This window comes from Bos javanicus, chromosome 22 (genome assembly GCF_032452875.1).
Source record: "Bos javanicus breed banteng chromosome 22, ARS-OSU_banteng_1.0, whole genome shotgun sequence".
In the NCBI taxonomy this organism is placed as follows: Eukaryota; Metazoa; Chordata; class Mammalia; order Artiodactyla; family Bovidae; genus Bos; species Bos javanicus.
In genome coordinates, this window is record NC_083889.1 from 48,418,399 (window position 1) to 48,430,761 (window position 12,363).

General features: G+C 57.0%; 1 protein-coding gene across 2 annotated transcripts in view; it reads right to left on the bottom strand.

The window, feature by feature from the left end:
- Positions 1 to 1,757: 1,757 nt before the first annotated feature.
- Positions 1,758 to 12,363, bottom strand: part of NISCH (nischarin) — a 61,550-nt gene continuing 50,944 nt past the window's right edge. For both annotated transcript variants that reach the window (XM_061396764.1, XM_061396765.1), the window contains exons 16-21: positions 7,828 to 9,222; positions 5,570 to 5,936; positions 4,986 to 5,142; positions 4,392 to 4,520; positions 3,710 to 3,871; positions 1,758 to 2,990 (exon numbers count right to left, since the gene is read on the bottom strand). In XM_061396764.1, the coding sequence (XP_061252748.1) occupies positions 2,380 to 2,990; positions 3,710 to 3,871; positions 4,392 to 4,520; positions 4,986 to 5,142; positions 5,570 to 5,936; positions 7,828 to 9,222 (2,821 nt within the window). In that variant the 3' untranslated portion in view covers positions 1,758 to 2,379. The remainder of the gene's footprint in view (positions 2,991 to 3,709; positions 3,872 to 4,391; positions 4,521 to 4,985; positions 5,143 to 5,569; positions 5,937 to 7,827; positions 9,223 to 12,363) is intronic.

The window sequence follows — 12,363 nt, forward strand, 5'->3', positions numbered from 1 at the left end:
GTGCTAAGTGGAAGCTGTTCCCCGTCACCTGCCCGGCTTCACTTGCTCACCCGTGACTGAGCTTGCCCCGCTCAGCCTCCACCACCCCCGGATCCCCATCCCCACAACAGGCCCCCTCCCAAGGGGCACTCCCACTGTCAGTATCCCTCTTGCCCCAGTCCAGTCTCCACTCAGTCCTGAGGCTTCCCCCTGCACCCTGCACCCCTCTCCACAACAGGCTGGCCTCTCTGACCTGCTGTCTGCTCCCCCTACTCTGTTCCACCATAGGTTTTTCTATCAACACTCTGTTAAGCATAGAGTAAGCTCCCTTGGCACTGCCGTTACCCCCCAGATCCTCACAAGACTCACCACAAAGTTCAGTCTCAGGTCAGAGATCTCCAGCCTACACCTCCTTCTAGCACTGGCCACCCGCGAACACCGGTTTATTTTCCAACCCCTGCTGGAATGTCAGCCATAGGAGAGCAGGGACAGAGTCTGGCTGATTCACACATAGATTCCGTTCAGATTGGTGGGATGAATGAATGAGACATTACTCTTACTATGCTAATACTGGTGGGGGAATGGAGGCTCAAAGGAGTAGGGAATTTCGTCCAAGATTGCTCAGCTAACCAGTGGAAGGATCCAATCCCAGGTCTGGGGCTTGTGGGTACCCTGCCCCCTACTACACTGCAGATGACCCCGGCCAGGTCCCGTCCTCACGGACCTGGGCTGGGGTCTGCACTTACCTGTTGGGCTGCGGGGTCTGGGAACCACAGTCCAGGTGTACGCGCAGTGGGCCCTGCCTCTGGACTGTAACTCTCCACTTATGGACGATGTAACCAATGGAGACCAACGAAGGGGCCTTGGCAGTGGCCCCTCCTGTACCAGCTGAGAGGCTACAGGGCTCATCTTCGACATCTGGCTGAGGGGAGGTGAAGGGGGAGACCCTCCCCTTGGTGGATGCCCCCATCCGCCAGAGCCTTCCCGAGAGTCATGGGCCCTCCAGGTGAGGATTCCCCACTCTGCTGCACCAGGAAAAACCGAGGCGAGGCAGGCCTGGGAGCCAGGCTGACCCCTCCTCCACCGCCCAGCACTGCTCGTCCCAAACGGTCCTGCAACCTTAGGACCCAAGGCTCCTGACGGGGCCAGGATGAAGGAGAGGCGAGTGGACCTCGGGGACCCCGCTGCGGGGCAGGAACGGGTTGAGGAAGGATGGGGCATAGGGGCTGGCTCCCAAAGAAACCTCACGTCCTACCTCAGCAGAGTTCCCTGAAGCAAACCACCTCTTAGGAGATGAGCCTAGACATGGACAGCACGGGGTCCTCCTCCCCGCTATCCAGCACCAGGGCTACCTCCTCTGCAGGCCGTCCTGGTGAGACCCCTAGACCCCACACAGAGAGCTGTCCCAGACTCCAGACCTGACCCTCACAGCAGGCTGGGGGTGACATTCCAGACCTGGGGGGGCAGGGCAGCAGCCAGGGTGCCAGGGGCTCCTAAGGAGCTTCCGGTTTGCCCTGAGGCTCCTGGTTTAGCCACAGCCCAGCAAGGCCCTGTCCAAAGAGCCCCTTCTACGTCCCCTGTCCCAGGCTCCTCGGAAACCCATCCAGTACCCAGCCCGGGACAGCCGCTCCCTTTGGTCCTTTGCAGCCTCTTCCCTGCTCGGTTCCCTGAGTAGCTCATCTTCTTCTGTCTCTAAGGCACCCTCTCCCTCAGGCCAACCATGCCCTGTACCAATGCCCCGCTGGGACCCCAGTGGCCCTTGAAATAAAAGACCCAGATTGTGTCAAACTTGGCTTTACTGGAATAGAGAAAACAGGCAACAGGAATCACAATGGTGCTGGCAGCTCTAGGTCCCCTGCCCCCAGCCCTCTCAGCCCCAAGGCCTGGGAGCCTCCTGCCAGGGGCTCTCCCACTAGTCTGGACCAGGAGAGGCCTCCCCTCTGGAAACTGTGTGGGGTGGGAGCTTTCAATGTGCATTTCACTGCCAGCTTCAGAATTAGCAGCAAATGTCCACAATGACAGCAACAGCAACGAGACTGGACTTGACATCTCAGGAAAGGACGTGCAGAACAAACCAGACCTACAGCGCCACAGATTGACAGCAGTCTCGCGACAGAAGACACGACACCAGTGTGCCCGGCCACACGGCACGAGGGGCGGGCGACAGGTCTGCGGGAGGCTGACAGCACGCGGAGGCCCTGCAGGGGCCGGCGCCTTCACTCCCGAGGCTGGAAAGAACCGACTGAACTCAAGTGCTCACATTCTCTGGGAGGACGGTCAAACGAAGGTACCGCAAGAGAGCACAGTTTAAAAACAGCGAAGATGGCCTGCTTCCCGGCCCTGGGTGGGCACCAGGCCAGACACGGCGGGCAGCAAGGGCCGGCTGCCACCCGGGCGAGCCTAGCCGGTGAGCTCCACGGGCAGCTCCCGGCCACACAGGGCCTCCCACTGACGGGCCAGCAGCGAGATGAGCTTCTCTCGGCTCTCCGCGCTGGGGACAAACACCTGCCACTGGACCTCACGGCCCTGGCCACCCCTAGCCGGGCCACCTGGCACCTCCCCGAAGTGGTCCAGGGTGACGCTGCCCATGAGGTCGTGGCCCTGCACATCATCGAAGACCAGGGTGAGGGCCTGTGGGTATGTCTGGTAGCCCATGAGCACGCGGTCCAGGTCCCGGACGCGGCGCCCGTCATCCAGCCGGTACCGGTCCCTCTGTGGCGGCTCTTTGGCGAACTCGGGCAGCGGGTAGTGGACGAAGTCCTCGTCCAGGAGGAAGATCTCGGCGCTGGTGAGCAGGAGTGTCTTGGGGCGCAGCAAGCCCCTGCAGCGCCCCGGCTGCGGCGAGCCCACCTGGAAGGCCTGCACACACAGCAGGATGCTGAGGGCTGGCGCCTTCTCCGGCGCAGCCATCTTCTGGGCCACGGTGAATGTCAGGTCTCCGACCTCCTCCTCGCTGGGGTAGGTGAACTTGACGCGGCTCGAGTGGATCAGCTCATAGTTTTCCATCTTCCCTGAAGAGAGAGACGCCACCAGGGCTGCAGGCTGGAACTGGCCTGTGGTGGTGCTAGGCTCACCAGCAGCCCCAAGCCCCCCAGAGACGGCAGCATGAGTCACGTGACCATCAGAAGCAGCAGAGAGTGATCCAAGCCCCCCCGCTCAGCCTGAGACCCTCAGGCCAGCAGTGCAGAGCAGGGCAGATACGAAATGCATCTGCCGAATGGCTGTGGATTTGCTGGGACAGGGACTCTGCCGTGGAAAAGTCCATGCAGGGCTTCCGTGGTGGTCCAGTGGTTCAGAAACCACTCTGCAATAATGCAAGGGACACTGGTTCGAACTCTGGTTCAGGGAGATTGATTCCACATGCCGTGGAGCCTGGGCCCACAGCTACAGAGCTTGTGCTCTAGAGCCCACGAGCCACAATTACTGAGCCCACACACACTGCCACTACTGAAGCCCACGCGACAAGAGCCCATGCTGCACAACAAGAGAAGCACTGCGATGGGAAGCCCACACCAGGACAAAGAGCAGCCTCTGCTCACCACCACTGGAGAAAGCCTGCGTGCGGCAACAAAGATCCACGATAGCCAAAAAAAAAAAAAGCCATGGGAAACTCTGACTGACTACGCAGGAAGACAGCTAGAAGCAGAGCGGCTGCTGGCAGAGAGACGCTGTCCTGGGGCCTGCTGCAGCCCTTGGGGTCGGCGAGGAGACTCGAGCTGGGCGGGGGTACCTGTGGTCTTGTTTCCAAACTCAGAATAGAAGTCTTTGTCCACAGGCTCAGGCGAGGGTGTGCGTTCCAGCAAGGAGAGCACAGCCATGAGGTGCTGGAGGAAGCAGTGGGTCAGGTAGCTGTCCCGCGTCAAGCAGGTAACCACCTGCGCCGGGCAGGAGCCTGCGAGAGAAGGGGACAGGCATGACCGCAGCTCGCCGCTCCCCCGGCCCCGCCCTTGCAGTCTCCTCTAGTGTCCGGCAGGTCAGCCTGGACCTGAGGACCACAGAGCCGGGTCCAGGAAAGCGCACGTGGCGAAGCATCACGGGGCCTGGGGAGACGGCCGTTTCTCAGGCCGGAAGGGCTGTGACATTTTTCTGGAAGGGGATACAGAGGCATTAGGGAAAGAGCTTAGCTTTCTCTCTTCAGGAAGTATGAGTCAGACACATCCTGCCCGGGAGCCCAGGGCCCACTCTGCCCTCCCGCCCAGCTCTTCGCCGCCTCGGTCCCTGGCCTCCCGCTCCATGTCCTGGGGGTGAGTTCTGCTCTCTCAGCAGTTCCTGAAGCGGCTTCCTCCCACTCCAGTGAACTGGCCTGTGAGCAGATAACTCTGCCTGCAATAATGCACCCACGTATGAAGGTGGAAGCCCGCTGGGGACACCGACCTTCACCCAAAATAGGACAAAGCAGAGCGGCCACTCACCTGTTAGCCGGAAATACTGGTCAAACAGCCCAACGTTGACTACCTGCAGGTCGCTGAGTTTCAAAACAAAGCACTGAGAGATGTGGAAGGGGCTGTTGTTGTAGTCGGTGTTTTTCTGATGCCAGAAATCTGTGACAGGGAGAAAGGGACAGACTGTGGTGGTGGCCGTGCTGGGTGAGCACAAGGCTCCCAGGTACATAGCTGCCTGGAGCAGGAAAGGGTCCCCTTGATGGCCCGGCCCACCGAGAAGCTACCACCACCTCTGCACACACAAGACCTCATGGGAAATGTATTCCACAGTCTGAGCCGTGCCTGGTGTGCTGGATACACCAGGAGTCCTAAGACAGCCACTGGCTGAGGAACCCACTGAGGCCCCAAGAGGCAGAGGCTGCCCAGGCCCTCACGGGCCTGGCTGGGTGCGTTCATGCCTGGCCTCACATCCCTTGTGCCAGATCCAGGAGGATAGTGCTGACATCAACCTCCCTTCCTCCAAGAAGATAGTCTCAGCCCCGTGCAGCCAAACCGCTGCTTCCTCAGGTCACACGGGGGTCCAGAGACAGAAGCCCTCCCATCCCCGCGAGCCCCAGTGCCCACCCTGCAGCGGCTCCGAGAAGTAGCGGCGGAGGCCGTCGTGCAGCACGAAGTACACGGCCTTGGTAGAGAGCAGCACACAGGCTGTCACCTCCAGCCCCGGCATCTGGTAGAACACCACCGATGACCACAGGAGGTGCCGCAGCTCCTCATTTTCCACCTGGACACAGAGGGGCCAGTTGGGGCTGCAGGACAGCAGGTGACCAGGGTGTGCAGCTCCTCCTGCAGGCTTCTGGGAAGGGGGCTCCCACAGCCCCACCGGCGGTGACCTGCTGCCCCGGGGGTGGCATGGGACTCTACCGTGTCGTCAATGAATGTGTAACTACAGAAGAGAGGAGGTGAGGAGCGGGAGACAGTCTGCAGTGGGGTCTGCCCAGGGACCGAGGCTAGGAATGGCCACAGCGGGAGGCAGTGGTGGAGGGGACAACTGGACAGGTCCTCCCTACTCAGGTCCTCAAAACCGTGAAGAGCTGAAGCTGGGGGAAAAGCCAGCACGGAGAAGGCTGGGAACCCGAAGCTGAGCCCAAGGCAAGCCTGCTGCAGCTCCGGACAACCGAGCCCCCTTCCTCCACAGGTGCCAGCCCTACCTCAGCAACGCTGCTGTGGAAGAACTCGACCACGGCCCGTCCACGCAGGCTGGCGATGTGCCGGAGAGACGGGCAGGCAGGCAGGTGTGACGGGATCTGATTGTCCTCCGACATGGACCGGATCAGGGGCTCACTTGGGTACTGTGCAGGGGCCTCTGCTTGGGCCAGAGCCTCCACTGGGATCTCTGCTGAGGCCTCGGCCTCCGCGGGGACCTCCACTGGAACAAGAGCTGGCACTGAGGCCTCCACTGGAGCTGGGGTCTTTGCTGGGCTTGGGGCTGAGGCCTCTCCTGGAGTAAGAGCAGGGGCCTCCACCAGGGCCGGGGCTGTAGTCTCTGCTGGAGCTTCTTGGAGATTCTGGTCACTGCTACATATCCCGATTCCCCCGAGAAACACCATATTAACATGTGGGCCCCAAATGCAGACTCCCAGCCCACGTGTAACCTCAGAGTGTGGGGACTGCACGCACCACCCACCACCTCTGGAGTCATCTGGGGATTTCATCTTGGTTTCTCATGGTAAGAGCAAAGGGAAAGGTGCCAGGCCCCTTCTCTTGGGAGGGAGATGGAAAGACGGACCAAGGCTGACACACAGATGTGCCCATGGGCTGAAAAATCATTCTGAAAAGGTGGTAAAAGTATCACCAATGCCACTCCAGAGTCCAGAGTGCGGCTGGGACCCTGGGGCACATGGAGTTGAGAAACAAAAACTTAGCCTTTCCTCAGTCTGCCTTTGAGGCCTCCTCAGGTGTCCCAGGATCTCACCCGCCTTGGCCACCACTGCATGTGGCCACACTGGATTTTCCCGTGACTGTTCCAAGCACCAGGTCCAACAACACTCAGAAAGAACCCTCGTGCATTGAGAGCCCCCAACCAGCCTTCACACCCACAAGCTCAGGCTCGTGTCAGTGGGGAGTCCTGGATACCGTCCTCTCAATCCAGCAGCTGTCTGTCGAGAGAGATCCCTGGGGCCCTGATCTTGCACAGGGCCAAATCCCCTCAAGCCTCTCAGGCTCTCCTCCTGTTGGCCTGGGCCAGACAGGCGTCTGCTGGGGTGAAGCAGGGCGCCTGCTTTCTGTATGCAGTCCCCTCTGTGGGCAAGGTCCACCAGGTTTGGGGGTGGCAGGGAAACAGAGACAAGCTGAAGCTTGTCACCACCTGAAGCCCCATCACGGGGGCAAGGAGATGGAGAGACAGCCTCATGAGGCTGCCTCTGGCACAAGTAGCTCCCTAGTACCTGAAGGAATGAGGGGTCTCTACAGAGGGCACGGGACTTGAGCTGGGCATGAGGGGCCCCTGATTCAGCCAGGAAGAGGCTGGATGTCCTTTGGGAGCATCCGTTGAGAGGCTGGGCTGGAGAGAAAAGGCAGGGCCTCTGAAATGCTGGGGTGAGGATAGGGTCTCCACTGTCCACCAGGAACAAATGAAGGGCTTCCCTGTCCAGCTGGGGAAGCCCCATCATACATGAAGCTGGGGGAAATCACAGGAGAAAGGGGCACCCTGAAGGGTACAGGGACCCTCGTGAGCCCAAGGCAGGCGTGAATCATGGGTGTGACCACAGTTCCCCTTATAGGCCACTCTACCCCAAGCCCAGGCAGCTCTGAGGGGAGCCAGGCTCAGCAGCAGGAGCAGGGGAAGGAGGGAAAAGTGAGGAAGACGAGCATAGGGCTGCGAATTCCTCCTCTCTCTGCACCTCAGTCTCCCCGAGAAGAGCAGGAGCTCTGCGCGGAGAGACCACCCAGCTTACACACTCAGACCTTGCTGCTCTCGGCCAACAAGTTCAGGACTCACAAAATTACACAGAGTGGGCCCCTGAGCAACCCAGGTCCTCCTGAGAAGGAAGGAGTGTATGGCTCACCAAAGGGTAAGGCTTGAAGCTGGGGGTCAGAGGCAGGCGGTACCAGCAGCAGCTCCCCCAGCCCAGCTCAGAAAGCCAAGCACAGGACTGGGAGCCCAGGGGCGAGGGTACATGGGTGATGCCTAAAGGCCATGCTTGGGCCCATGGGGAGGGCCAGGCAAGGTGGGAGCAGAAGCCTGGAGGCCCAGCGACGCAGGGCTCTAAGTGGCAGAGAAGAGGCCCAGTGTCCTTCCACAAAGAAGGACTTCTTCTGAAGCCTGGGAGATAAGGAGCAGCCTAGCACCAAGCCCGAGGGAGCCAAGGGCAGTGATGATGGGGGTGAGAGGCTTGGGTGTGGTGAGCGGACTGGTCTCAGCCAGCCCCCTGCTTCCTGGCCCCCAGAAGCCCGTGCTCAGCCTCACCTGGCCCTGCTCTCTGCAGGCTGGCCGTCCACGAGGGGGCTCTGAGGCCCGCCCCCCGTTGCGGGGGTCTTGGCGATGACCACGGTCTTCAGGTCCTGCAGCGAGGCCCGCAGCTGGTTGTAGATGCGCAGGAAGTGGAACTTCTCATGGGGCAGCACAAAGATGGCGGTGACGAAGCGGTAGCCCACGAGCAGCTCGAGCACGTGGCCGTCCGCGAAGGCACCCCGTGGCTGGGTGCAGCTGCGCGTGGGGTCCAGCAGCACAGTGGACAGCGGCACGCGGCTGAGCTTGAAGCTGTTGCGGTTGCGGCAGTTGTGGGTGCCCCGGTTGGGCATGGGGTTGAAGTCGGCCTTGATGACGTTGAGGTGCTGGGGCGTGAGCAGCAGCCAGTAGGGGATGGCGGCGGACTTAACGGCCTCGGAGGGCGCGCAGCAGGAGCGCCGCACGGCCGAGCAGAGGGTGCAGCTGGCCCACTCGATGTTGCCCGAGTAGTCCCCAGCGGCCGTCTGCACCATGCGCTTGTCACTGTAGACCAGGTAGACGGGAAAGCAGCCCTGGCTGCGCTCCTGGCAGCCGCCTGCCACTTTGTAGAAGGTGAGCAGCTGGCGCAGGAACTCCTGCAGGCTGGTGTGGCTGCCGTAAAGCACGGGGCTGCACAGCATGGCCATGTGCTGCGGGGCGAAGCAGGCGCGCAGGTCGGCATGGAACTCGTGCAGGTGGGCAGCGTCGGAGATGATGAAGAGCGTGTTCTCACTGTGCCGCACCTTCAGCACCAGGCACAGCTCCGGCATGAGGAAGCCGAACTCGGTGAGGTCGCCGTGCGGGAAGCAGAACACGAAGCGCAGCGAGGAGAGGATGTGCTGGCTGCTGCCCCGCGACTCCTGGTGCGGGATCTCGAAGACAGCGATGCCGAAGTCGGTGAGTACGAGGCAGGCGGCGAACTGGCGGATGCTGCCCTGCACGTGGATCAGGAAGCACCAGAGCACCTTGAGGATGCGGATGTGCTCCAGCAGGAAGTCCTCGTCTGCGCCCAGCGCCCACTCCAGAGCCAGGCGCTCCTCCTCAGCCTCCTCCTCCTCCTCTTCCTCCTCTTCCTCTCCTGGACCACCCTCCTCCTCTTCCTCTGTATCTGGGGGCCCCATTTCGAAGTAGCGATTCTCAGCAACGTCCTCCTCCTCCTCATCATCCTCGCCCTGCTCCCCCTGGCCCTCCTCTCGCTGGTTGGCGGCCTCAATCCAAGCAGGGAGCTGCCGCTCGATAGCCTGTCGGATGAGCGTGCTCAGGCGCTGGATGAAGTCCTGGTTGGTGGCAGTGTAGCCAATGCAGGTAAAGGGCAGGAAGATGATCTGGCCGGACCCAGGCACCACCTGGACCTCTGGCTCCGCGTGCTCAGGGCTGTGCGGGGAGAGGCCAGGTCAGTGGCATGCTGGGCTGGGATGCCCCCACCTCCCACATCCAGATTCTGCTGCTGTCCCCCTGGTCTTGAGGAACCAATGCATGGGTCTCAAAGCCTCCTAACGAGTCAAGCCTGCCCCTAGCAAGCACCCTGATAGGGAGCTTAAGTGCTGGAAGGCTGGGGCAGCCGCACTGCCAGGGCCTCAGACCACAGGCATCCAGTGCAGTCCTGCCCACGTCATGAAGACGCCTCAGTCCTGTGGACACTGGCCACAAGCCCCAAAGGCAGTGAGTGCTCAAGGCCATGGACTAACTTGACAACAGTCTCCTTCAGGGGAACCCAGTGACCTTGAGAGGGGTAGGGAGTGGGACAGGTGGGTCTGAGGACCTTCACATTTAAATTCAAGCTCCTCCAGAGACAGGTAATCTACCTGAGAAAGAATTCAGAGTAGTAACAGTAAAAATGATTCAAAATCTCAGAAAAAATAATGGAGGCACAGACCAAGAGAATACAGGAAATGTTTAACAAAGAGACAGAAGGTTAAAAGAACAGAGAATAAGTGAAACGAAAAAGACACTAGAAAAAAGTCAAGAGCAGAATAACTGAGGCAGAAGAATGAGTGAGTGAGCTGGAAGACAGAGAAGTGGACATCGCTGCCACAGGACAGAATAAAGTAAAAAGAATGAAGAGAAATGAGAAATGGCCTCAGAGACCTCTGGGACATCACTAAACACACCAACATCCTATTGTAGGGTCCCAGCAGAAAAGAGACAGGGAAAGGGCCTGAGAAAATATGTGAAGAGATTATAGCCAAAAGCTTCCCTAAAATGGGAAAGGAAACAGTCATTCAAGTCCAGGAAGTGCAGAGTTCCATACAGGATAAACCCAAGGAGGAACAGGCTAAAACACATATTACTCAAATTGACAAAAGTCAAATACAAAGAAAAATATTAAAATCAAAAGGGAAAAGTAACAAACAACACACAAGTAAATCCCCATAAGATTATCAGATGATTTTTCAGCAGAAACTGCAAGCCAGAAGAGAGTGGCACAATATATTTAAAGTGATGAAAGGGATAAACCTACAATCAAGAATACTCTACCCAGCAAGGTTTTCATTCAGATTCAGAGAAGTTTTACAGAGGAGCAAAAGTTAAGAGAATAGACACCACCAATCTAGCCTTACAACAAATGCTAAAGGAACTCCTGGGGGCAGGGGTGGGGGGCGGGGCAGAAGGTAAAGAACACATTTGCCAGCGCAGAGCTCGACCCCTGGGTCGGGAAGATCCCTTGGAGGAGGGCGTGACAGCCCACTCCAGGATTCTTGCCTGGAGAATCCCATGAACAGGGGGGCCTGGCAGGCTGCAGTCCAGAACTGGACACGACCAAAGCAACTCAGCATGCACACGTGTGTGCACACGCGCGCGCGCACACACACACGCGCGCGCCATCGGAGGTGGGGGTGGGGAGGCCAAAGCTAGAAACAAGAAAAGCACAATTGGGAAAGCTCAACAATAAAGGCAAACATAAAGTAACAGTAGGAAACCACCCCCACACAAATATCGTATCAAAATCAGCAACCACAGGGGAGTACAAATACAGGAAATCAGAATTACACTTGAAATCAAGAGACCAGCAACTTAAAACCACCTTCCGTAAAGACTGCTATAGCAAAATCTCAAGAGGGACTTCCCTGGTGGTCCAACGGTTAAGAATCTGCCTTGCAATGCAGGGGACTCGGGTTTGATCCCTCCTCGGGGAACTAGAATCCCACATTCCACACAGCGACTGAGTGCCACAACTTGAGAGTCCGAGTGCCACAGTGAAAGTTCCCGCGTGCCACAACAAGGATGCCACAAGCCGCAACGGGCGCAGTCAAATTAAAAACACAAAAGAATCCAAACCTCATGGGAACTGCAAACCAAACATCTCTAACAGATACACAAACAAAAAAGAAAAAGGCAAGTCAAACACAACACTAAAGACAGACATCAAACCACAAGAGAACAAAAGACGACCAACAAAAACAAATCCTAATCAATTAAGAAAATGGCAATAGGAACATGTATTATCAGTAATTACCTTAAATGTAAAATGTAAATTAAATGCTCCAAACAAAAGGCACAGACTGGCTGAATGGATATAAAACAAGACCCATATATATGCTGTCTACAAGAGACCCACTTTAGACTTAGGGACACATACAGACTGAAAGTGAGGGGATAGAAAAAGATATTCCATGCAAATGGAAATCAAAAGAAAGCTGAAATAGCAGTATACATATCAGAGAAAATAGACCTTAAAATAACAACTGTTACAAGAGATAAGGAAATGGGATTTCCCTGGTGGTCAAGTGGCGGACACTCTGCGCTCTCAACACAGGGGGCTGGGGCTTGATCCCGGGTCAGGGAACTAGATCCAGCAGACAAAGGGTTCACCCGCCGAAACTAAGGATCGTGCAGGCTACAGCAAGGATCAAAGGTTCCGCGTGCTGCGACCAAGGGCTGTGTGGCCAGGGAAATACATAAATATTAAAAAGACAAGGAAGGACACGACATAATGATCAAGGAATCAATTCAAGAAGATACAACAATTTCAAGTAGATGTATGTACCCAACACAGGAGCACCTCAATATGAACATAAATGCTAACAGTCTAAGGGCTCCCCTGGTGGCTCAGATGGCAAAGAAGGGGGAAATCAACAGTAATACAATAATAGCAGGGAACTCAATGGACAGATCATCCAGACAGAAAATCAATAAAGAAACACCAGCCCTAAAGATACATTAGACTAGATGGACTTAACTAATATTTATAGGGCATTCCATTCAAAAAGAGCCTAGACTTTCTTTTCAAGCACACATAGAACATTCTGCAGGATAGATTGTATCTTTGGCCACAAATCAAGCCTCCATAAATTCAAGAAAACTGAAATCACATCAAGTATCTTTTCCAACCACAATGCTGTAAGATTATAAATCAAATACAAGAAAAAAAAAAACTGCAAAACCCCACAAACATGTGGAGGTTAAACAATGTTATGAAATAGCCAATGGATCACTGAAGAAATCAAAGAGGAAATAAAAAATACCTAGAGACAAATGACAATGAAACATGACAATCCAAAACCTATGGGATGC